This window comes from Oculina patagonica, chromosome 14 (assembly GCF_052425735.1).
Source record: "Oculina patagonica isolate OP01 chromosome 14, crgOcupat, whole genome shotgun sequence".
Classification (NCBI taxonomy): Eukaryota; Metazoa; Cnidaria; class Anthozoa; order Scleractinia; family Oculinidae; genus Oculina; species Oculina patagonica.
The window spans coordinates 8,935,405-8,960,767 of NC_135771.1; the positions used below are offsets into that span (position 1 = coordinate 8,935,405).

Consider the following 25,363-nt stretch of genomic DNA (forward strand, 5'->3'; position numbering starts at 1 on the left):
CCTCAAGGGAGGGTGCTTATTCGAGACAGGGCGCTTATTCGAGACAGGGCGCTTATTTAATTTTTCGAGAAACAACCAAATGTTCAAAACAAAACTTAAATAAATATTAGCAAATTGTTGAAAGTTCACCTACTTTAAAGAGAATTGTTCATTTTAGCAGTATATATATACATGCACGGTACGGTAAATGTTCATGCGTTTATCTGTTCAACGTCGATGTCTTCAGTAGGGGCAGTTATCCACAATAGGAGGCGTTTATTAAAATAGGGACACTTAAGATAATGGGCGCTTATTAGAATAGGGGCGCTTATTGAAAAAGGGGCGCTTATTTACAAAAACACATTCAAAGGGGACGCTTATTCGGAAGGGGGCGCTTATTGGAAGGAGGGCGCTTAATCGAATCATTACGGTATGTGATAAAAAGTGTCTTGTTGTTGTTGGGATGATATGAGATCACATGCAAGATCTTACGATGTGCAGAGATAATAAGATCTTAAATAACACTTTTTTTCTTGTTTTAGATCCTGCTAAGAAGCAAGTGTCACTGAAGGCTTGAGATCAAGCAGAAGCAGTTTTGGAATGATGATTTGGACTGGACTCAGTGATAAGGAAATGTGGACTCAAGTAGCTAAAAGCGATTTGGACACTTTTCGAACACACTGAGATTGCATTAAGTTGTTTCAATCACGTTAGCTTGCTTGCTACTCTTGCTCTCTCCTTTACCCTATAAATTCTCAAACTTTGCCAACATGCAAATTCCCCTAACGGCTCATCATACAACTCTTACAGAATAGTTCAGAGAATGAAAGTTTGATCAGTTCCATTATAATCAAAATTGACTCACCTGACTTTATCAACGTGTACGTGATGAGAAATTATTTGATGGTCAATTCCGCTTCGCCTCTCACAATGTAATTTCACTGTCCACAAAAAAGAAAAACAAAACAAAAGCTAATCTCGTTCTTTGCTCAGGCCTTCGTGCTGGAGATGCTCGCAGCCGCGCGCGTGTTTAACGCGTGTGTAACTGGTGTGAATCGCGCAGATCCGATGAGCCCCGTGCAAAGACGAACTTCTATAAAAAACGGCACCTAACGCATGCAGAGGCAACGACGTTTCCCAAGGGAGTCTTAAAAATTTTTTCAGGAAATTTGTCAAAAAATTAACGTTAATAAAAATAGCTGTCGACTTCTGTGTTGAACGATTATTCAATAAAGCTGCGTCACCTTATAGTATGACATCGAAATAACGATATACGATACAGTTCTCACGAGCGACATAGGTCAGGGGCTGTTTCATAGCAGATCAACAACACAGGCCCATTGTATTAATAAAAGTAGAGATGTGAGCATGTCTGTTGACTGAATTCAGTGAAATCCCTCATATAAAATTTGTCTCTTTCGTTTTTACTTTGCATCAGGCCTTTCTAACTTTCCAGGAGTATTTCCTTTGTGTTTTGGCGATTTCTTGTTAACTTGATCTCCTTCGCGTAACATTTATTCCTGTAGTGCATGCATGAAATCAACCGCGATGCCCTCGACTGCGAAAGACAACTCACACATGACAATCAAAGATGGTGGAACGAAAAAATAAACAACAAGAGTATTTGTAGTTCCCAGTTCTCTTCGGTTTGATAAAGAAGTAATTCTCACATTTTCACATGAATCCTTCGCTACCCAGCATAAGGCGATTTGTCATCGCCTAAAAAGGGTTGAGCTTATTTGTTAATTCATCCAATTCAAGGTCAGTGAAAAGTCAGGGAATTTTTCGGGTCTGCAAAAGAAGTTGAAGCAAATGGAAAAAAGGGTTGGGCTTTGTTGTATTGTTAATTCATCTAACTCAAAATCAGTGAAAATTGTTTTGAGGTTAGTGAAAAGTCAGGGAATTTTTCGGGTTCTAATGAGTGGCAACTCTGAATTTGTGAGACCTACTTTGCATTTTAGTCGGGTCAAAGTCATGTTGCAGTACAACATACAAGCAACGTTTTCTGCTTTGCTTTTTTTGTGGGCTTTGTACTGTTGTAGACAGAGGATGATCTTAAAGAAGGATTTCCCCCATATACAGGCCTCAGACGGTGATAATTTGTTCATTTCTTGTAACGGGCTGCTGACGCTATTTTCAAAGGGGGTCCTTCCTTAACTATTAATTTGTTACTAACGAAGGCTTCTAACCTATAATATTTTGGAAACTAGTGCTTACACAGATAGCGCTTTACACACCTTTTTTTTTTATCAAAGAGTCCTTCGAGATTTTCAAATCCACGACCTTGACAAGTCATGTGACAAAGACACGAGTTTGGAACTGGCACTTGTCACGTGCGCGCAACGATTTTTTGTACACTTGGTGTTCCGGCTCAATCTCCAGTCCACAACTAGGCTATCAGTTAAGAGCGCTACCCGATTGGTCAATTAAGTGACGCAATCTATTAATTGGCTTCCGATTGGCTAATTTTTTCGCGCGGTGCTCGCGCTGGCGGAGCCAAGCACTCATCCAATCTTATTAAGGGCCACCCTCCATACCGAGCCACCCTGGGCAAAAGCGCTATTCATACGTTTCTTTATAAATTGCTGCGAACCGTTTATATGAGAAATTGCTAAGTTGGCTCGGGGGACAGGGTGACCCTGGGTGAAGGGGCACTCGCTTTGAAGTCAGGGTGGCCCTGGGGAGCGAGCCAACTTTTTTCCATATAAACAGTTTTTTTTTTTTTTGCCTCTCGTACCAGGGACAAGTTGACACATACGGAGCATGCGCAAACGCTACAATCAGCCAAAATAAGAAGGCGGATGATTTGAAATCGAAGTTAAAGCTAAATTCTTCCAAAAAATGTTCTTGGTCGATGTTTGAGCGTTCCTGATTTTAGAAACGGCCGCCATATTAGATGTTTTGAAACAACTCTCGCCAGTCTTTTAAACCGAGAGGGCCAAGTTTTGGCTCGGTCAACAGGGACAACCTTCTCGGCAAAAGATGGCTCGGGAAGAGAGTAACCCTATTACAAGGGTCAACTCTCCTCCATATAAACAGGCCCTAAGAGAGGAGGTGACTGGGTTCAGAAGAATACCGTATTTTACATTAAAATAGTTTTATCTCCACAACCAAGCATATGGTCGCATATAGGTGGTTTTCACTGTCACGCCACTGTCACGCCGCGAAAAAATAAATCCAAAACTATTGAGTCCAAAAAATCAAGAACATTACAGGTTGTAGAAAACTACTAAATAAACTTTTTGTCCAATTCTCAGGTCCGTATTTTGTTCCGTACTCGAGTTATCCGTCAAAACGTTTCACGCAAATTTAGAGAGCACAGTATGGAAACTCCATGATGGAGTCCAACTGGTTGGGCTCCAACATGGCCGCCGGAAATCAATGAAAACATCTGGCATTAAATTTTGCTACAAAAAGCGGTCCGATCACCCTCGTAAACAAGTTAACATTCGCATAAACACTTCTAGCAACACCTCAACTGTTCAGATTGTTAAAAATCGCAAAATAAGGCATTTTTTAAAGAGAACGTGACAGCCTTCTGGCGGCCATCTTGGATCTCGTGTGGCGAGAAACTCCGAAATTCAAAATGCTCTATCTTAAAGACGGCGATTGCTATCGAGCTAAAAACCTTCAAAACGATATATATTTATAATAAGGACGTCTAATAGCCAGTGAAGGATAAAAACTCAGGGGTCTTGCGATTCTGGATTTTAGAATTTTGATGACGTCACGTGAAAACCAAGAATAGAAAAGGAAATCTGACAAAAGAAAAAATGAGCTATTTTACGATAGATAAAATCATTTTTGCGATGTTCAAGATTGCTTTCAACTAGAAGAAACCTCGACCTCAAAACAATGAATCAGTAAATAGTTCACTAAGGCAGAAAACAATAGAGGCGATAATAAAACAACAGGAACAAGGCGTTTAAGATTGTAGAAGATTAATAGGGATTATGAACTACGAAGTTACAGTTTTTAAGATGGGCCGCCTGAGACGAACCTTCTTTAATGTTTCTGATGAAGAAAATGTGTAAAGGACAAAAATTGTAACACAGAGATTCGATTTTGAACATTTTTATATGTGAGATGAGCAGATTCTCTAGAAAATTCAAACCCTGGCTCGCCGATGTTTTCAACCACGTAAGATTGGCATATATATCATATTAGACGTTTAAGTGCGTAGTACGTCCCTGTATATTTTTACGAGTCTTGCAGTATTTTGGCGAGCCGGTAGGGCGAGTCAAAATATAAATAGCAAGTAGAAAATTTTCAGCGATACTACGTTCGCGCGGACACTGAGATTAGAAGAATACAGAACCTGTTAAACCGGTCTTGTGAAAACAAACAGGCGCGTAGGAGGGGGGGTTCGAGGGATTCGAACGAACCCCCTTTGGAGGTCAATAATGGAGGACCGAAAACACAAACTGTTGATTTTCAGCTTTTAGCAAATAGTGGGGGGAATGGAAAACAAACTTTGAGAGTTGCAGCTTTTAAATTACCATGCACGAAAACGCTAAAAGTATCGGGAAAGTATTAAATTGTTAGGAGAATGATCTTAGTGCCCTAGTATTATATGTAGTCAAAATAATCCCATTGCTGAAAAAGTATTTCCTTAACAGGCGTCCGGGATTTGATAAATGGAGTATCAATAAACAAAATGCGGGGATTACAATTTCGGGGGACCCAGGTGATACGTGCATTCATAGTTAGTACTAACTATGGTGTATTTAGTGCATATTGACGATTTGACGCCGCTTTTAGTACATTGAAGGTGGAGCCGGGGTGGGGGCTTAACCTTTGCAGCACACATCAAGCTTTTGTAAAACGTTTAGTGTACTAAGCCGGTATGTATGTATGAATGTATCAAGTTAACAAAACGCCGGAAATATTGTTGTTATGACTAAAAATACCTGTTATTTTACACTCCATCGAGTTTGAAATATTGACGTACACTACGCTGAAAATAGCATTTCCGGGCCTCTAGATTCAAAATATTCTGGGGGGACATGCCCCCAGATCCCCCTAGAGGCTCGCGCCTTCGGCGCTCGTATTAAATAACTCCCCTTAATAAATATTCCTGTCAATACGAACACCCTTACAAAAACTTCAGCTACGCGCCTGACAAATATCGTTAAAACCAGTTTAAATCAGTCTTTTGGAGTACAAATAACTGAACGTGAGATATCTGTACTCGTTTCGTGCGTTTATTTGTACTCCACGAGGCAGAGTTAGATAATAAAACCCAAAATTCAGTGTTCAGTAATGGTGGAATTTAAGTATAAAAAGCAGCTGCTTTTTTGCCTTAAAAGACGGGAAAGCATGTTTTGTTTTTGCAAGCTGAGTGTCTGCGTAAGCAAAACTCTAATCACACTAACGACAAAGAATCAGATTGTGTTTAATAATCACATCAATAATTTCATCAATAGGGTATCTGACTCGACAACGGAAAGAATATATTATAGTGTGGCTTAATGTTAATAAATAAATTTGGCAAAGCGCCACAAACCACAAAAGTGCTTGGGTAATCTAAATACATTACGCTTGTAATGGTGTCGTTCGCGTTTATTCCTAGCTAACGTGACCCGGTAAAGGCTGGGATTTCTTCTCAAATGAGCGAGAAAAAAGCCGAAGAAGTTATCGAGCCGGTTAAGCCAGCGAAAGATGGCGACATTCCGCTAATAGTGGGAGAAAAAGCAGCAGACGAAAAACGACACAATGGCGCCTTAAATGGTGAGCATAGCAGGTCTTTTAGCGAACAAGTAAAACATTTCGAGAAAAGGATTCGCGCATATAACAAAGCAAAGGACAAAGCTAACGAAGGAGAAGCTCTGAGCAATTTAGGAATACTGTATTACAAAGCTTCAAAGTTTGCCGAGGCGAGAAGCTGCCATGAGAGACATCTTAACTTGGCTAAGGCAATCCAAAACAAACGCGCCGAAAAGAGGGCATATTGCAACTTAGGTTGCACTTATCGACGCATTGGAGATTTAGACAGAGCAGTCGAATGCTACGAAGAAGGACTGAGAGTTGTAAAGGAACTAGAAGACAAGGTTGGCGAAGCAAAACTGTTAAATAATCTCGGAAATATTCTCGAGCAAAGAAGTGACTATGACCAAGCAGTTTACTGCCATCAAAGGCGACTTCACGTTGCCAAAGAGTTGAAAGATTTGGACGGCGAAAGCAAGGCTTGTGCTAGCTTGGGAAATATTTATCATTTGCTGGGAAATATTCGAGAAAGCATCAACTACTACGAAAAATTGGTCGCGTGTTTGAAGTATAAACTCGGTGAGTGAGAATATGTGAAGTTTATCTAAAAGGATTTAACCCACCATTTATGCAAATAATATAGTTTTGTATTTAGTTGAATCGCATGTCGCTGACAGGTAGTCGGGGGCAATTAATATTTTATATCTTTTATGAAGCAGAGATATCAACAGCGTATTAAACTCCAGATAAACTAAAATTGCCCGGCTTCAGAATACTTTAGGGAGTAACTATGCAAAAACGGGCTGCGATATTTTTTTAGAGAAAGCAATACCATATACAAGCATTTTGAAGAAATAAACTATTTTGAGAATTCAGCTTTTTAATTTGTCATTGCCGAATTTGCATTCAGACGTGTATTTGACGTTTATATTTTGATGTTTTGAATTATGTTTTTTACGTAAATCGATGATTGTGCATTTTCAACTACGATGACAGTGTATAAATCTTGCACATACGTCTATAATAAACTCTGTTCTAAAAGAACATTTTTCATATAAGAACGTCGATGTCGAAAGGGGCCAAAATTTTACGAACTTCCAAAATGTACCCATATATACATGCTAAGAACTTTATTTTTGTTATTGCTTGTTGACAGAGTTTTATTAATACAAATCAACTTTTGTTCGCATCAAACTTGGAACCAACATTGTCGTCAATCATTCGACAAATTAAATGTATTTCAGATCGAGTGACTCATTGCAACACCGCATTTTCAGTATAATTGGAAAATTAAGAAAATTTTGAAGAACATTTTTGGGCTCAAATCGCGTAAAAATTAGAATTTTTCAGCCTCATTGCAAGAGCGAAATCTTTTAAAAAAAAATTATAGAAACGATATTCCAACATAGCTATGATAATGGACTTTTGGCAAAACGTTAAAATGGGAATAAGCTAGCTCAAACGTCTAAATGTCAATTGGCTACATGCACTGTACGCACAAAACTGCTATATAGTGTAATAAAACAATATTTTTTTTCAAAACTAGTACTACGTTGTACGAAACACAACAACGCACATTAAATGGCTCATTTTCAGACTTTCTTAGTAAAAACCTTGCATTTTTTAGAACCGTGTTTTCTATGTCCTTCTATGTCAAATTAAAACAACAAACGCGACAAGCATGAAACCAGTGGACTGAGATACAAGTGAAAGATATCATTTTTAAAGTTAACATTGCATATTGCAATTGTTGCTAGCAATATTGTTGATCGCATTATTGTGTTTTTATCCTTTATTCGTTAGCTTTTTTGGTGGACTTAAGGCCGTCCCCTTTTTCTCTCCGTTTACCGTCGAATGCGTTTCCTAATTTTGGGTCGGTCGGTCGGATAAAAAAAAACTTAAACTGAAAAAAAAACAGGAGCAAGCTGGAACTAAGAGCCTGGAAACAACGAAACTTGGTCACAAAATCAACATGGCGGCAATGGAGAAAGAAAAGATCGATGTAGTGGTTAAACGGAGCCGGGAAAAACGAAAACAGATGAACCACCAACACTCTTTTGCGATCTTCGAGCCTCCACGGTTTTCCACCAACCGATGGGATAGCAAGTCTTTGATATTTCTAATAACACAAACTTTTTTTAAAAAAAAAACTCCAAAGTTTGGGTCGGTCGGACGACGGTTAACGGGGAAAAAAATGAGGACAGCCTAAGGTATTTTTAAAAGACAAGCCCGAAAAACTTACTTTGTAACGACACATCTTTTAATGATCCACTCAATTTTCCATTAATATTTTTGACATGCTCTTGTCAACAGCAATGCAAGAAAAGAAAAACAAAAGCGAAGAGAGTTCTGAGAACAGTTCTCCCCCCGGAAGCTCTTCAAATAAAACCGGAGAAGCCAGTAAATTACGGGTAAAAAGGGGGGAGGACCGTGACGAGCGAGGCAGCAACAGCAGCAGCAGATCAAGCAGTGGAGGCAAAAGCGGGGGGAGTGGTGCCAAGGCCCCGTCAGTACACTGGAAAGGAGATAGTTCTGGAGAATGAAAAATGATTTTATTGGATATTCATGACAATATTCAACAGACACAAATTGAAAGGAAAGACAAATCTGTTGTTCTTTCCGAAAATTTTGGCGGTTCCAAGTCGGGAAGCCTGCCGTTAATGAGTAGTTTTCGGTTGCGCGAAAGATCGACGACGTTTGAACTGTTATGTTCATGTATGTATCTTCGCGTTCTTTGATTTTAGTCAATATAAAAGGGAAACTATTAATATGAAATGACTATGGAAACATTGAGCTTAACAATCAGCAAACAATCAAATAAAACACCTGAAACAAACAAACAAACAAAATAAAAACAACTGTTACAGCACATTTAAAGTCCCCCTAATCACGAGAGAACATACTTGGTCGCGGCGCTTACGAGAAATAGTTTTCCAAGGTATAAAAAACACCAAAGAAAAAAAATAATATACCTTAAATACGTAAGGATGGTTAAAACTGAGGAAGATTAAGATGGATTTGAAACAATTGGCCACAGATGTTTTCAAGGTACGCCGTCCTTGATGTAGCTCCGTCAAACAGCTACCAGTATGGTTAGTAAGGTTGGATTCTGGATCGAGGTCTGGGATCCTTTTTTACCAAGTGGCTGACAAGGAAGAAAGAGCATGTCTCTGTCCCGGGGGGAGGGGGGGGGGCACCCGGTATATTTTTGGGTGGGGGTGTGACGCGGGGAATTTGAAGCCCTTACCCTATACCAGACCATGTTCAGCTGATTTTTGCAACCCTATACAAGACTAGACACTGAAAATCCCTACCCTACCCTATCCCAGACTTGCATTTTGTTAGAACTGTATCATTATCAGTGTTTTAATGGAAAACCATCTGTGAACAACGATGCCGCGATGATTTTATTTACGTTTAGGAAAGCCTCTTTCTCTTCCGAGTTTCTGGACTATATTCGTCATACCGTCGATCGGTTTCCCGGCAAATGCTACCCTTTTCTAGACCAAAACTCTCTGATTTCTATACCCTATCCCAGACTAAACTGCTTGAAAACCATACCCTTCACAGCGGCACATACCTATATAGCCCGGGGTCTCAGTAGTATCATTACAGAAACAGAAGATGCCGATAGACAACGTAACTGATGAGTCAATAGCCACAACGCAGAGATTACTTCCTCCTCGTTTAAAATTACCGTAGTTTAAAATACTTGGACAAAGTAAAATGCCTTAAAATTAAAACCTTTAAAAAACTATTGTAGCATTTTGAAGGACATAAGATTTTAATTCATCGAAAGCAAAACTTTTAAATACCCTCGACACCACAACTGGTACACGAACAACATACCGAGTAGCTGTTCATGTCTCCATTACAATATTGTCAGTTACCTCAAAGAGTAAAGCCAAACAGAAATACGGATTCTTCAATAGGTCAAATCAAATAAAGCTACTTGACAAACGTTTGAGGGCAAAGTACTTGTGTTGTTCGTGCATGACGTTATTGTGAAAAAATATTTCGTAATTACGTAGAGGACCTTCAGCTTTAGGGGTATTTGGCGAAAAAATTAGCCAGTACCTTTAAAAAATAAAAAAGTAAGCGAGGCCCAAGTGAAAATTTGGGCCCAGCATTGTCAGTGATCAGTCAAAATTGAGGAAGATGTCTATTTGTAGGGAAAGGTTGTCACTTACTTATGATTGAACCGAATTTGACCATTGTTAGTTAAAATGTTGGCTATTTAGGAATTGCCTGTTCAGTTACCAGTAATTTGATGGTATGGTTTGGGACGTTTTGTCAGTAAAATGAAGATTATTTGTGTCATTTGTACCTCATAAGAGGGTCTGGATGGGGTGCTAAAATTTCAGTTATCATTTCAATCTTCTCAGCTTTCACTTAAAATTTCAGCCCATTTTTTAGCTATCAGTAAATTTTGCAGATCTCAGCTCAGCTGACGGTTAAATTTTTGGCCAATTCTCAGCTAGCAGTTAAACCCATCGAAACCCTCTTATAACAGCAATAAATACGGGTATAAACGCCGTGAATTCAAGATACTAAGAAAGAAAAAGGGGCAAAGAAATCGTTACAAAAGCTAGTTTATTTTTTATTGAATTTTCTTTTACCTAAATCTCATTATAAATTTCAATTTATCGCTATCAATGGTTGAATTGCACTCCTAAAATGTTAGATATTCATCTGACTACTTCAAAGTCATTTCTGTCGTAGCATTGTTACTCGATAAAGTTTGGAATTATTTTTGACATCATTTCATTGGTTTCCTTACCGTTTGAGTAAGGCCCCGTCCACATTAATCCGCATAAAGTAAAATATTTTCCGCCCACACTAGTCCGGATAAATTTGCAAACGCATCTATTTTGGTCAAAAACGGAATGCGTTTTCAAATACCCACTTTGAAGAGCGTTTTCCAAAAGTTCCGTTTTCGGTGGGCAATTTATCCGAATTAGTGAGGACGGTTGGCCAAACCGGATGAAAAAAAAGATGCATTATCAAATTTATCCGGATTAGTGTGGACGGGGCCTTTTTCGGTGAGGAGGACAAGTCGAATTTGGCACGTGCTCATAACCCGCACGTGCAGGTCTTAGTTCTTCTTGCTGCGAAGTTTGGAAAGTCAACAATCAATTTTGTCAAAATTATTCATGTAAAGAATAGCAGCGGATATGACAGGTAATCATACTGTAAAAGAACATTGTCTACAAAATTGCCTAGATTTATAAAAATATACAAATTTCTAAATATAAGGTTTCCACTACTGGGATACGTTTATAATAATTTTTCTTCCCAGGCGCAAAACGCCTGAGCTATCAACTTCAACTGTTACTCATTTATCTACAATTATTACAATAAAAGTTGACAACCAAAACTTACGGGCCTACAGCTTTTTAACCAAATAAAAGTTGCCTTTTACAGCGATTTTCAAACATACTTGAGCTGAAAAGTTCAAGTCGTTAAAGATTGGCTTTATTTAACTGCCGTCAGGGGATCGGGGTTACGACAGCAATCGACGGAAAATTGATTGAGCCAATCATGGTTACGACTACAGTCGACGAAAAATTGATTGACACGATAATGGCTACGAGGCCACTCGACAGAAAATTGATTTAGGCCGATTATGTTTACGACGATAGTCGACGTAAGACGACGGCGACCGATAATGGAACTCGGATAGCATTCCGTTGCAGTGGTTCATAACATAATTGACGGCAGCTAAAAAGGCTTAAACTTTTTTGATCAAGAAATTATGAAAACTGCTGTAAAGCAAGCCATTGTACGAAAACGTATAAATCATACTGTATCATTGAGACATTAATTTAAATTTATCAACTGCAAGCGCAAGGCTAACAACACTTCTATGAAAACAGACCAACAAATGTATTGCAAGCAAGCCCGAAAATAAGAAATACTTTACAGCCAAAAAGTCGTTATATACTGGACTTTACTAACAAGGCTGCATTAAATAACAAACTATAATTGTACGTATTTTATAGGAAAAATGTCATATCTTTACATGCGCAGCCTGAAGTTTTTCTTGGCGCAATTTTTTTTAAACCAATCACTAAGCGTAGTAACGAAAAAGCAAAGCAATCGCGAATTACTTTCAACACTCAAGTGAAAATTGCTTTATCTACTTAGCCTGCAAAAATTTTTTTGGGATAACTTTCTTGGGGAGCTTGGAAACCAGGCTTGATTTGGAGAGATATTCATCCATTCATTCGTTTGCGTGAGGTTTTCTGTTTCAAAATTTCTTACTTCCGGGTTGAGCCAAAAATTTTTAAGTGTCGAGAACATAGCGATTTTATGGTATACCGAAGTTTGGATATTTCGTCAACTAGAAAACCAAAATAATTTTTGAAATCGCTTGACATTTCTAAACAAACATCTGATACCCTCAAGAAGTTTCAGTAGATATTGTGTGAAAATTCGCTGTTGTCTATAAGCGAGCTTATTGTGAGGAGAAGGCTCGGCTACCAAATCAAGCCTGGTTTCCAAACTCCCCAAGAAAGTGATCCCAAAAAATTTTTGCACATAGCCTATGCATAAGTTTGGATTCAATGCCGTTCATTACACCAGGTACACTCCTGCCTTGTTTTGTTCTTCCTTCTTCAAATCGTACAAAGCGTCAGCAAGTTCCTGAGCCAAGAGTTGAAACGTTGGCCTGTCTTCCTCTCTGTCAGGAAAAATTTTTGTTATATTTTGCCTATAAGTTACATTAGAAAACAGCCCCTACATCCTGAAAGGGCAACGTGTACTGCGGGATTTTACTTGACTCTACCCTCACAGGCAGTAACTAAAAGGTACAGACTTGATGCTTTCTTTCCCAAAAGCAGGGTCGTACCTAGGATTTTTTGTCTGCGGGGCAACTGTTTTTTTTTTATGTTTAGTTTTTCTTTTCTTTTTCTTTAGTTTTCTTAGTTTTTTAGTTTTCATGGCGGGGGCACCTTCAACATTCAAGATCTGATCAGAAGGCGAGCGTTCTTGCACACATTTGTGATTTATCGCTAGTTTACCTGTAACGCCAGCAACTTCTCATCACTTGGTAGACGTTCGGCGGCACATCTTCAGGGCATTCTAATCTGTAGCCGTTCTCTATTTGCTCAAGAATTAATTGTCCGTTGAGTCCCTGCGAAAAGGGCAATTTAACGTCAAAATCCACCAAACAAAACTGTCGATGTAATTGTTATTGTGACGCGCGTGACAAGTAGAATTGCGTGACTATACCTCATAAGGTTTCTTGCCATAAGACGTAGCCTCCCAAAGCGTGACACCGTAACTCCACACATCACTTTTGCTACTGAACTTCCGGTAGTAGATACACTCGGGAGCGTACCACTTCAGGGGCCACTTTCCTGCCTTGCCGGCCTGTGACGAAAAATTCCAACAATTGGTTTTACTGTATGCCTCATTATGTGCAATTTTAAAAAGGCACAGTCACCTTACATGTAGTTTTAGCAACATTTTGAGAAGCTTATCACAGGAAACCCCACAATAATGGCTTGATTTGTAGAACAGTACAAGGAACATGACTAGAACCCTATAAGAAGTGAGGATGACTAACAATGGCGAGGATGGAAATGGAATAGCGATGTTGACAAACTTGGTAACGTAAACGTTACATTCTTTCAGTCTTGGGTCCAGTTCCTTTGATCCATGGTGCAAGATGGAATTAGTGCCGCTGAACCGTTTTAGCTCATAATTCGATAGACTTGCTTATGCACCTATCAATGTTAAGCCGCTGGGGGGTGGGGGGGGGGGAGGCCGGGCATAAGTGGGGGATTTGACAGCACTTGTTTGCCCGTGGTGGGGACTTTTGACCGTTTTAATGGACTTTCTAACAACATTTTATTGAAGTTAAGTGACTCTTTTGAACATCCACACATGCCCTGGGGTTGGGCATTTGATTAGAAAGTCTCAGCTGAGTTCAAATGCCCGGCCTATGCCCCCCCCCCTCCCCCCCCAGCAGCTTAACATTGATACGTGCATTACAAGTCGAGCTCACAAAGTGCGGAGCGCGAGAGCTTCAGTTCTACTATCACCAAACCGGAAACGAGAAGCGAACGACTTTTAGAAAGTCTAATAATTCGAGGTAACATAACCGGTTTTACTAGTAAGCACATTCACATACACGAACTTACATTTCGCGACCATTTGTGAGCGAGAAATTATTAATGCCGTGGACCCCGACTTCTCAAACTCTCGAATTCTCAAACCTTCCGACAAACCAAAAGTCACGACCGGGACATCCGACTCGCTCGTATCCAGACCTCCGCTGTTTCAGAGCACACCCACAACACCGGACACTACCCGCTTTGGAATGAGGTAAAGTTTATTGATCGTGAACCACTGGTACACACGCAGGGTAAAAGAGGCAATTCACATAAGACTTCACCCTAATAATATTAACAAGGATAATGGAATTGAAATTCCTGAAGCATGGATGCCCACGATCAAAAAACACAACAACAGGAGAACTGTACGACAGCGGACCGCTGAGGGAACAACAGGACACAGAAACAGCGAGGATCGAAATGCACCAATCACAGCTGTTGAAAACCAATCAATCACAGCGCAGCAGCGTGCTTTATAAGTTCACGCACAACCAGTCGACCTTATCGCCTGATGAAGACTAGCAGTGTGCAGTCGAAACGTCGCGATCTACATCACAAGTGACACTACGTCGTGAGACAAACGAAAAATACTTTATTATTATTGTACTCTACCACGATGATTAACCACAACATTTTTTACGATATAAACCAAAAGTCGTTTCCCTTGGATTTTCATCACTCAACCAAACACTGCACTGCAATTTTACCACCGGTTTCACGTCTTCACTAACTACCGATTTCTCGAACTCCTGGCTTTCTCGAACCAATTTTCGTTTCCTTTGGAGATTTTAGAAATCGGGATTTCATTGTACATGTATTTCATGTAGTTCGAGCGTGCACCTAACGTTAACTGAATGCAGTCAAACAATCTCCGCACTGATCAGCAACTAGTTTCTCATAAATATATCCAAGCAAAATCAAGCATGCTTGTAATAAGAATCAACTGGCTGATCACTAAGGGAATTTCAATTTGATACGTTGACAAATTCTCCCAACTACTACCATAAGAAATATAAATATGGAGAATTTGTACGCACCTTATAATAGTCACTTCCAGCGCCCATTGCGCGGGACATTCCAAAGTCACTGATTTTGACAAAGTCCTCATTAACAACTAAGATATTTCTGGCAGCAAGGTCCCTGTGCACAAACTGCATGTTTTCAAGATACTGCATACCCTACGCGTGTGCAACAAAAGAGAAATTGATCATGAACGGTACAAATTTCGGTTAAAGTCGAACCCACAGTTGGCGACCACTAGCACTGTTACTGACTCGTCCCCAGTCGTCTTTTGAGTCCGTCTTGAGTCGACTGCTGAACACGGAGGGAATCATGGGAAGGAAGAGAAGAAGCGAAGGAGACTTTCCTCCTTCCCATCATCCTTCGCGTCTTGCAATTTTCGCATAAGAGACGACTGGGGACGAGTCAGGCACTGTTAAACTATAAGGTAGTCGTGTCAAATAAAGCTATTTGCTTAAATAGAAGAAATTTAGGACATGCCACATGGGTAGATGATCACATTGTGTTCACTTAAAAAGGATGGTCACTCAGCTCAAGAGATTGCACTGTATCGTTAATTTTAAACTGTTAAACCAAATTTTACACAGATACAGTCTTGAATCTGTATTTGGAATGCAAACCACAATGGCGAGGGCAACTACAGCGTCACTAACAGAAGGTTTTATGACCGGTACTATAGCTCTTCACGTGCGTTATAGACAGATCTTGGAACATTTTTTGGTCCTATTTTGCAAAATGATAAAATTAAACGACCTCTGTCTACATGTACCTTATTGTTACTTATTTTCGCGGGACTTAATTTTCGCGATTTTCAAAAAATCGCGAAATTTAAGACCCGCGAAAAAAGGTTCTCGCGAAAAATAACGACGCGAAATTTAATACCCTTCTATATAATTCGTTATGAATATTCAACGTTGCCGTCAGTTTACTACTTAATTACCTTGTTACAGTCGTCAAACTAGCTCTACTTTGTTGCGAAGGAACATGCCAAACTTTTTTTTAAAGTTTTGTTTTGTTATATGGTTTTGTTTAGTGTCATTGGAAACCGTTGCAGTGGGAAATTAAAATCAGTTGGACCAATTTTGAGACTTACTGTTTGTTAATGTACACCAGTATTTAGACAATTTTCGCGAAATTTAGTTCCTGTAATCGTATTTTTTTGGCCAACTCGCGAAATTTAAGTCCCGCGAAATATGGCCGTACCATTTTCGCGAAATTAAGTGCCCGCGAAAATAAGTAACAATAAGGTATTTGCTTCGAGTTTGTGATTGGCCAGAGTGATTACCTTTTTACGACACTCAATTAAAAAAACAAACCTTAGAAACAAATAAACTATGAGTAGTAAAGTTTCCATTTAAACTTACAACATTGGAACAATATTCAGTCAATAAAGTGTTTTACCTCAGCAACTTGTAACATGATAACAAAAATCTTAAACATCGGCAGAGACCTGCAAGCAAACCAACCAGAATAGAGTTCAAACCCTTGATGTTTGGTTTGACTTCTAACTCACAAGCGCTCTCATCAACTCCCGGCTGTGTTTATGAGGTTAGACAGGTCAGGTCGTGGTCAAACGGAGGCACAAGTACAACGAAGTCGCAAGTCAAATTTGTATACAGAGTTGTACTTGGTGGCCAAATAGATTCGCAAGTGCACACAAGTTGCAAGAAAAAAAGCCATTTCAAGGCAGTCAAAATGTAACCAAAATGCAAACAAAGGATGTGTGATCAGCTTTCGTTGACTTTCGTTGGGTGGGCAAACAGTGAAAAACGTGCACTGACTTTGATCCCACCTAAAGTGAGCGCAAGTCATTGCAAGCTGAAGTCAACACAGTGACCCTTGTCAGAGCTCGAACCCAACCATTCACTAACCACAGACTGCGCTTCCTGTACAGTACCTCTCAATTTTTGGTTAATTCAGCAACATTCTGGTGCACTGCTTCTTCCTGTCACTAATTTGCATTGGTACTTGGTCGCTAGGCTGAAGCTAGTTAGAGTTACACTAGTTTTCCCGCCGTTATTTGGGTCGTCATGCAACACCTCGTCACGCAACGCTTCTCTCCACTGGAGCGTTGCGTGACTAGTCCAAACAATGGCTGTGAAGGAAACTAGGGTTACATGATACTTAAGCATTGTTAAAGCTTACTTGTGTTTTTTGAGGTATTTGTGGAGAGGCCCTTCAGGAGCTAGTTCCATTACCAGCATCATTACAGGATCTTGGCAAAGTCCTATCACAAAAATTTAATTGCAATATCATCAATTACGTATGAAGCTTACTACTGATGAATAGGAGGTATATTAAACACAATATACAGTGTACATCCTTGCAAAAAAAGGCAAATGTATGTAAAAACATGACAGAAAACAAAGGGCAAACCTTGGGTTATTGCCATATCTGTAATGGATAATATTATTAATTAGAATACATAATTAATTTTTTTTTATTTAGAAACAAGAACGTTATAAGAATAGTACAGTACCTATTATCCTAACAATATTGGGATGGTCTAACTTCATCATAACTTCAGCTTCATGCAAAATTTCAGACTGAAAAAAGAAACAACAACAAAGAAAACAAATGTTGCCTTTCAAATATCAACTACCGTAAGTTACAAGAACATCTCTTAAACACATCTACTATGAGGTTATTGCATATGCTACAGAAACCCAAATTAAAAAAAAAATTAAAATATGTTATATAAGGAAGCTGTGTTTATGAACTCTTGTTGTACACTTAAAAGGGCTTTGTCACGGATTTTACCAAAGTTCTGAACAGCCAAAATGTATATTTGTGTCGTAAGAAACCTAATAATAATAGTCCATTTTTTCGACGTTTTTGCTTGGTTACAAGCTAAAAACGTAGAATAGGGGTTATGTGAACAAAATTTGGAACCATATATTTGTAAACTCTCAAGGGACTTTTTTAATTTCTCAAGGGACTGTTTTAATTTCTCAAGGGATTACTCTCCGCTGTGGGTGATCACTTGCCATCTCGTGGAAAAAAACGTGACCTCTCACATGTACAAACGTTATATGTAACAATATTAAAAGTGACATGTCAGCTTTCTTATCTCAACGCACGTGTGTCTGAAAGGCGATCTATAAAAAGCGTCGCACAAACAATGGATTGCGTAACTAAAACACGAATAAATAATCACTAGCACTTACATCGTTTAAAAATTACTAACGTCAAAAATAAACCATACCAAAAAACTCGCTCTTTTCAAAGATATTATTGAAGTTAAAACAAATGCAAGAGATGGGGGCTTCTTTTAGCTTAGGAGCGGTTAAAAATTCGTCATCAGCCTAGGTTGTTAGGGACGAGATTTCGCGTTGCATGACAGCAATGTTGCATGAATCGGCTTTACAACATGCGATCGTATCTACGCAGTTCGAGTAGAATTTCAGTCAAAGACAGCAAAATTCTTTCGTATTTCATCTTCAAATATAATTCAAAAGCATTCACTGAAACATTAACTGTATATATGGCTTTTGTTTAATCCTGGGTCTTGATATCCGACCCTCGCAGAGCCTAGACAAAACGCAGCTTGAGTGTAACGATTTGTTTACGCCGCAATTATATGCGCAATGTTTTCTCCGACAGTAGTCGGAAATATCCGTATTTTTTTTCGTGCTTTTTCGTGGAGCAATCGTAACGATACGGCCTTGAACACATTGAACAGCGGTCTACCTATAACAATTCAAATATGGCGTCGCAAAAACAAAGTGTGGAACGCATATTTTGCTGTTTTATTTGCTAATTTCGCTGCCGTAATCGACTGCCTCGAAAGGTCCTTGCAATTTTAAAGTATAGAATTGTCAGATCTCGGTGAAATTTGCACTGTTTATTTGTGTAATGTTAAGGAATATGTGTATAAATACCCGGCGCGGACGAGCCATTTTTGACAAAATTATTATGGCTGCATTTCCTCCGCGAAGATAGGAAATTGTTAAACTAAACTACAAAGAAACTGTAATGATAAGTTCGAAGAACAATGCACATAGGATAAACCTTCGACTCATACTTCATGCAAAAACGTCGATATCTCGAAGAGACTTTGATTATTAAAAATTGCTTTATTAGAGCATTAAAACTGTAAACAAGAGTCACTGGCTATGAATGGCTCGGATGGAAATGGATTGTGATTTGAAAAAATAAGGCTTAATTTTTCAAAATGGTTTCTGCGCGTCTCTAAAAAATCTATGTTTTTAGCCGTGGTTTGATTTTTCTCCGCAAATATTATGTTTGTATCTTCCTTTAGATGTTCAAAGATAAAGATTCCCATGTGTTAAGTTGCCTACCACTAATTTCAGAGCAGTTTAGACCAAAAATCTGCTAAATCCTTGTGACATTGCCCCTTTAAGTACTGTAGAATCCCAATTTCTCAAACCCTCTGTTTCTTTAAACTCCCAAATTCTGGAACCAATTTCGTTTCCCTTGGATATACATGTACATGTAGTACTTCTCTGTAATATCACCCCCGATTTCTTAAACTTCCTGATTTCTCAAACCAATTTTTGTTTCCACTGGAGCTTCAAGAAATCAGGATTTTACTGTACTGTGTGCAAATAAACTGTGAACCCTCTGATGGCTGGGGTTAATTCTGTTGGGCTAGCAGATAATTTTTATCCATCACTTACTGTATGCAATGGGCAAGAAATGGTTTTTGACATTTTAATTGACAGAGAAAGGTAAGGCCATCAAGAAAGTCAGCTGGGCTAGCACACAATGGTTCCCATAAGCCGAAAGGACAACCTGCAAAATATTAATTTTGGTATAATTTGTACCTTTGGATTATTCATTTCTTCAGATTTAAGTTTCTTGACAGCCACTGGTATCGTCTCTCCATTTCCCTTGGTGTATTCTCCTTTGAGAACTGAACCAAAGTTCCCATGACCTGTATGACAAAATTGTAACTGCATTTAAAATAATTATTTAAAAAATATGGTATATCTGGGAGGCCATGGGTTCGATTCCTGTCAGAGACTCAGAATTTTTCTTTGTCCCATGCTCGTGTCATTGTTGAAAAATTCATCTTCATTATTTATCACTGAGCTTATAATTTACCATCTTTACTATTTACTACACACTTGATGATGTTGACATTGCTGATCCTAGCAGTATGCAGGACACATGTAGTAAATGGCCCAGCTCACATCGAGTCTCTCGTAGCTCAGTTGGATAGAGCACCCAAACCGGTATCTGGGAGGCCATGGGTTCAATTCCCGTTGGGGACTCAGAACTTTTCTTTGCCCCATGCTTGTGTCATTGTTGAAAAATTCATCTTCATTATATTCATTCAATAAATTTAAATTTTAAAACTAAGGTTCAAAACTGATCAAAAAGTGGTGCAGTTACATGTGTATAATACTCTTGATAACTTACCCAGTTCTTTTTCAAGTTTCAAATTTTCACTTTTCAGCTTTCGGGTTTGTACATCTTTGAACTGATTGAAGTAAAAAGAACTCTTCTTCATCTTCACGCTATCATAAATGGACTCAAATGCTGCACCCCTAGAAGGACCTGCACATGACAAAAAATAGATTGAAAAAACACACAGTCATGATTTTGTATTTAAAAGGATCAAACTGAATTGTAGCAGTGCAATATATGTTCATGAAAATAATTCTTAGCTGCTGTTCAAATGGATGAGGTCTATGTGTCATCTGGAATTATCGAGAATGAGGTATAAACTAAGTGTTATTACACAAATCCTGATCTAGCAAATAATTGTTTGCTATATATTACTTTAGGTTCGATTGTAAATAAAATAATGACTAGTGTACTGTTGTGCAGAACACAATAATTAAATCACTTCACTGTGTGGGCAAGTTTACTGCGGTTTTCAGTGATATGCGAACTCTGAAATTCAATCCTCGACCAACGGTTTACTTTTTTGCTGCCGTCAATCATCTTAGCACCTCCCGGGAAACAGAAGTTTACTTCGACCGGGTCAAAAGGTTACGTCTGTCAGTTGCGATTGGTGGATTTCGATCCATTTTGTTTGTTTCTGTTTTTCATGGGTCGTCGACTGTCATCCTATATTATGATCGGCGAAAAACGCAGTCGTTAGTTGGATTTTGAATTTCAGAGTTCCCATTTCACTGAAAACCGCAATAAAAGATGCCCAGGCACTATGCTACAGTGGAATCTAGATTTCTTGAACCCTTGCTTTTATCAACCTCCCAATAACATGAACAAAAAGCAGTTTCCTTTCAATTTGCTTCATTTAGTCAAGAGAACCTGAGCAATATTACCGGCCCTGGTTTTTCAAGCTCACATTAATTTTTTTGAACCAATTTTTGTTTCCCTTTAAGTTTTAATTAAATTAATCAGGATTACCGGTACACTGTATTTACATGTATGTGTCTATAGCGAATATAAATAATACACTTGAATTCGAGGTTGTAAGTAACGATATCAACTTTTATTACCTGGTGCTGCACGTCCACCTACCGCACCAGCAGTCACAGCAGATGGGATTGGCGGTGGGTGTGGACCTCTTCCTGGACTGACAGGCAAGGCTGCAGCAGGTCTGGGTGGTAGGCGTGGTGGACCTGAAATTCTGTTTGACGCTGAAGGAGGAAAATTGGGAAGTGGTGGAGGTGGATTCCTTGGAGGAGAGCTGGGAACTGGTAACGAGTCAATAATGAATTATAATTATTCAAATTATTATTTATGTTGGCATTACCAGTAGGTACTTAGTTTTGCTACTCTGACTAATGCTGTGTTCACACTAGACCTAGCCTGCGAGCAAGCTCACCTTGGGGCACCACGCGACCCGCGAGCGAAGTGATAGGGCGGAGAGGAGACTGGTGGAGACATGCCAATAAAGTCAGTCACTCGCGACTGATGCCGCTCGCTTTCACAGCTCAAGTGTCGCGGTTCTTGTGTCCCTTTCGCACGTGCCCCAAGGTGAGCCTGCTCGCAGGCTACACTAGGCCATGATTAGTCTAATCACAAATGAAACAGATTTCGCTGTGAAGTTTTCTCATCAGGCTGTGCATTCCGCGAATCACAATCAAAACATGTTTGACCTGAGCATGGCTGAAACAACCTCACGAGGCAGTTTCGATCTAGATCAGATGAAACACGTTAAAATGGGGGATGTATGTGGAGAGGAGGGAGTGCTCAAAAGATCCAAAGTAAGAGACCTAATGTTTAGCTGAAATATGGGCCGATAAAAAGATAATAAAACTTAATGACAGCAAAAGACTAAACAGCAAAGATGCTGACAAGAACATGAGCTTTCTGGGTAATATATAATGAATGATAAAATCAAAGTTGATTGAAATAGTGAAATATTATGGAAGGGAAAGGGCTTGGACTGTACATGTACATTCAAAGTACAATGACCGCATGATCCTAGTTTATGACAACTGCATTTTCACTTACCTCCAGCTAGTATGTCTGGGACATTTGCAGTGGCCCCTTGGAGAAATGGATTGTTGGCAAACGGGTTGGTATCACTAAATGACCGACTGGGTGGTCTATTCGCAGCAGTTGCTAGATCGTGATCTGCGACACTGCGAGGGCGAGTTCCAACTGATGTCCTTCTCAGTTTTCCTTCAAACAGCTCAACATTACATGCCTCTCGCAGTTTACAGAGCAGGCCGTCCTCCCTCTGGGAATAATGGTCGACAGCCAACATTAAGTTGTCAAACTTAGGACCAGATTTGATTGACAGCCTTCCCAGCTGGTCTACGTCAAACAAGTAATGAACCACAGAGCCTTCATTACAAAGACCAAGGACAAAGCCAGGATCTTTTTCGCGGATAAGGAACATCCCGTTCTGACATCCTAATACATTGAGTCTCCTTTCAGCTTCTTCACGTGAAATCCCGGTGTGAAACCAGACTTGGTTCTTGTGCAACACTGAGCCTATAGCACTCTCCAGTTTAGCTCTCATTAGAGTTGCTGTGCTTTCATCTCCATCCTAAAAAATCCATGAACAAATGTACACAGCATATATTTTTATTTGCCCATTTTAGGTTAATTTATGTTAACTTTCTGTTAGGGTCTTGATTTTGTGCTCCCAATCTAGAGTGGGGTATCCATTTTAGAGACAATTTCTAGAACAGGGTATTATGATGATATTTTGAATGCATGAAAGTTTCAATTTATCAGCAGGCAAAACGGGGTGTTAAAAAATTGAGAACTGTTTCTAAAATGGGGTGCTTCTTTGGAGACCCGGGTGGCACATACCCACCCAAAACATACCTGAGTACTCCCCCCCCCCCCCCTGAGTGGTACCCTTCTGAATAATGATATGGTCTAGATAACAAATAAGTCTGTTTTTCACAATAATATTATTTTACTGCATGGTGAGTTAGGTCCACATTGGCATACCAAATGACTGGTTAAAAACTTACCTGCAAGCCCATAGAAGCCATTGCTGCGACAGCGGCATCCTTTATATGCTCTTGATTAGTACCAGAAAACGTTCTGGGTGGTACCCCAGGGAGACGATGACAAGGTTCAGTAAGTTTTGTAAGCAATCCATCCAAGGCATGATAATGATGATGTACTAGCTCAACTGGACCAGGAAATTTCTTGCCGTCTTCAATGGCCACCATGCCATCAGCATGTCGCTGAATGTGATAGTGAATAATCTTGTTGTTATGGCACATAGAAAGAGCATAGCTTCCGGCTGAAGCAGTGCTTTCTCGCAACAGAAACAACCCATCCCTTTTGCCAGAACGCGCCAGAAACTCTTCAGCCTCTAAGCGGCTAATGCGCCCGTGAAACCAGTGCTGAAAAAGAGGGTCAGCCATTTCTTGATTCGGGTGTTTGCATCTATTTGTTTTTAAGAATCTGCAAAAGTCAGGAATATTACTTGTGTATGTACACAGGTTTTGAAGGTAAAAAAAAAATGTAAATGTAATTATTTTTAAAAATGTAAGACAGTGTAATTTATTTACCCATGTAACAAGGAAGAGCTCAGGAGCTTGATAACACGTGTAAAAGGTAAAGTCTGTGTCCGAGCCATGAGGCTCATACAGCCGGAGCTTATCCCGGTTTCTGTAGCATTAAGCGACTAGGAGTAAAGCTACTCCCCCCTGGATGGGATGCTAGTCCATTGCAGGGTTACCCCCCAGCAGTAAGTTCGCCGGTACCCATTTATACACCTGGGTGGAGAGAGGCACTGTGAGAGTAAAGTGTCTTGCCCAAGAACACAACGCAGCGCCCCGGCCAGGTCTCGAACCCGGGCATTTCGACTTGGAGCCGAGTGCGCTAACCATTAGGCCACCGCGCCTCCCACAATATATATGATAAGACGTGTACACATGTGCATCCACAATCGAACTGGAATTTGGAGTGTTGGTTTTTGTGGAGGGAGGAAAACCGGAGAACCCGGAAATGGCAGTCATGAATAAAACAATACTCGCAAAATCGTCTGCATAATTAAGAATGGGGTTTTCTAAAATTTTCCTTTTTGTTTATTCTTAAGTTTCTTTAAGCTGTTGTCTATCAGCTTTATTGGTCTCAAAATTTACAATAATAAAAAAAGGACCAAAAAGTAATTGCGTGAACGGGAAAATAATGTTACCCATGTGGGGTGCAACCCTAAAAACTGTTGTATTCAGCCCCAGCTAAACGATTAAACATTATTGCCCAACACCCTGTTTATTGCACACAACATGAAGTGGCTAAACGAGCAAACAGTGTTTGATTGGTTTCTGATTAATTTGCTTTTTCCGCTTGGGCTTGCTTTGTTTGCAGAGGTGGCTAAATGATCAAACAGAAACATTTGCTTGTGAAGCAAAACCTTGGATGAAAATGTTTGATCTAGATCAAACATGGGAAACCATTCAAATGCACTGTTGAGAGAGGTGGCTAAACGGCCAAACATGATCTATGGATACGATGTTGGTCAAAAATATTTGATCATTTAACCGGGGCTTTAATCTGATAATAATTATTACTCATTTATAAGCGAATATTGATCACGTATTAATTGACTTTTTGTAAACAAACAAACGAACAAATAAACAGACAAACAATCACTTATACATTGCACACAGCATATCTATAAGTAGCTACTTGTACTTTGCTTTCTTTTTCCAAATCCGTCAAATAATTCGGCTTGTATGCTACTTCCTCGTCATAAACTAGCACATAATTCAAGATCGATGACGCAAATTGCGCTTTATACAGCTGGGTAAGACATCTAAAATTGTGATAATATATGACTTTACGTAACGTTTTCTAAGGACACATCTGTCTGCAGTAAATCTATTGTAACTGTTTACAAACACATCGAATATTTGATCTGAAGCAAGCTCCAATGCAAGGGCTGAAGCAATGCAGAAATTATTCGAATATTTGAAGGCTACAGGATCGATTAAACACTACACCTACCTTGTTAACTCACATATTTACGCAAATCCACGACCAGATTAGCCAACTATAATGACTTATAGCTTTCTATACGACCAAAGAAGGCGGTTTATTCGCTTTGAAAGCATCTGAAAGTCAACACGACCACAATTCGATTTTATATTCTGGGAAGTAACTTGACTCGCACTTCCTTCCGA

The 25,363-nt window shown here is 39.4% G+C and overlaps 3 protein-coding genes across 5 annotated transcripts in view; 2 read left to right on the forward strand and 1 right to left on the reverse strand.

Moving 5' to 3' along the window:
- LOC144637793 (protein meiotic P26-like) overlaps window positions 1–687 on the forward strand; it is a 3,084-nt gene extending 2,397 nt beyond the window's left edge. The window contains exon 2 of the mRNA XM_078496874.1: window positions 522–687. The gene's annotated coding sequence lies outside the window, so the exon portion shown is untranslated. The remainder of the gene's footprint in view (window positions 1–521) is intronic.
- Window positions 688–5,220: 4,533 nt separating this feature from the next.
- On the forward strand, window positions 5,221–8,556 carry LOC144639193 (uncharacterized). Its single transcript, XM_078498467.1, has 2 exons — window positions 5,221–6,264; window positions 7,999–8,556. Exons 1-2 carry the CDS (start codon window positions 5,589–5,591, stop codon window positions 8,226–8,228), a joined length of 906 nt encoding a protein of 301 aa, XP_078354593.1. The 5' UTR covers window positions 5,221–5,588; the 3' UTR covers window positions 8,229–8,556.
- A 1,704-nt stretch (window positions 8,557–10,260) lies between these two features.
- LOC144639164 (tyrosine-protein kinase SYK-like) lies at window positions 10,261–25,327 on the reverse strand. 3 transcript variants are annotated; one of them, XM_078498422.1, is made up of 14 exons: window positions 25,188–25,327; window positions 23,198–23,639; window positions 22,221–22,761; window positions 21,260–21,457; window positions 20,211–20,348; window positions 19,613–19,722; window positions 17,305–17,371; window positions 16,971–17,052; window positions 16,227–16,275; window positions 14,843–14,983; window positions 12,919–13,059; window positions 12,708–12,820; window positions 12,231–12,367; window positions 10,261–11,833 (listed from the first exon to the last, which is right to left on the reverse strand). In XM_078498422.1, exons 2-13 carry the CDS (start codon window positions 23,597–23,599, stop codon window positions 12,262–12,264), a joined length of 2,088 nt encoding a protein of 695 aa, XP_078354548.1. In that variant the 5' UTR covers window positions 23,600–23,639; window positions 25,188–25,327; the 3' UTR covers window positions 10,261–11,833; window positions 12,231–12,261. The 3 variants fall into 3 exon arrangements, with proteins under 3 accessions (XP_078354548.1, XP_078354549.1, XP_078354547.1); XM_078498423.1 differs by having other exon boundaries at window positions 10,261–12,367; window positions 21,260–21,400; XM_078498421.1 differs by having other exon boundaries at window positions 10,261–12,367.
- Between the last annotated feature and the right edge of the window lie 36 nt (window positions 25,328–25,363).

Coding starts and splice junctions, on each gene's coding strand:
- LOC144639164 (XM_078498422.1), bottom strand. CDS start 23,599: ATGGCTGACCCTCTTTTTCAGCACTGGTTTCACGGGCGCATTAGCCGC. Junction 21,458..22,220: donor CCCAGACATACTAGCTGGAG/GTAAGTGAAAAT, acceptor ACTCGTTACCAG/TTCCCAGCTCTCCTCCAAGG. Junction 19,723..20,210: donor GAAACTTGAAAAAGAACTGG/GTAAGTTATCAA, acceptor TTTGTCATACAG/GTCATGGGAACTTTGGTTCA.
- LOC144639193 (XM_078498467.1), top strand. CDS start 5,589: ATGAGCGAGAAAAAAGCCGAAGAAGTTATCGAGCCGGTTAAGCCAGCG. Junction 6,265..7,998: donor GTGTTTGAAGTATAAACTCG/GTGAGTGAGAAT, acceptor TCTTGTCAACAG/CAATGCAAGAAAAGAAAAAC.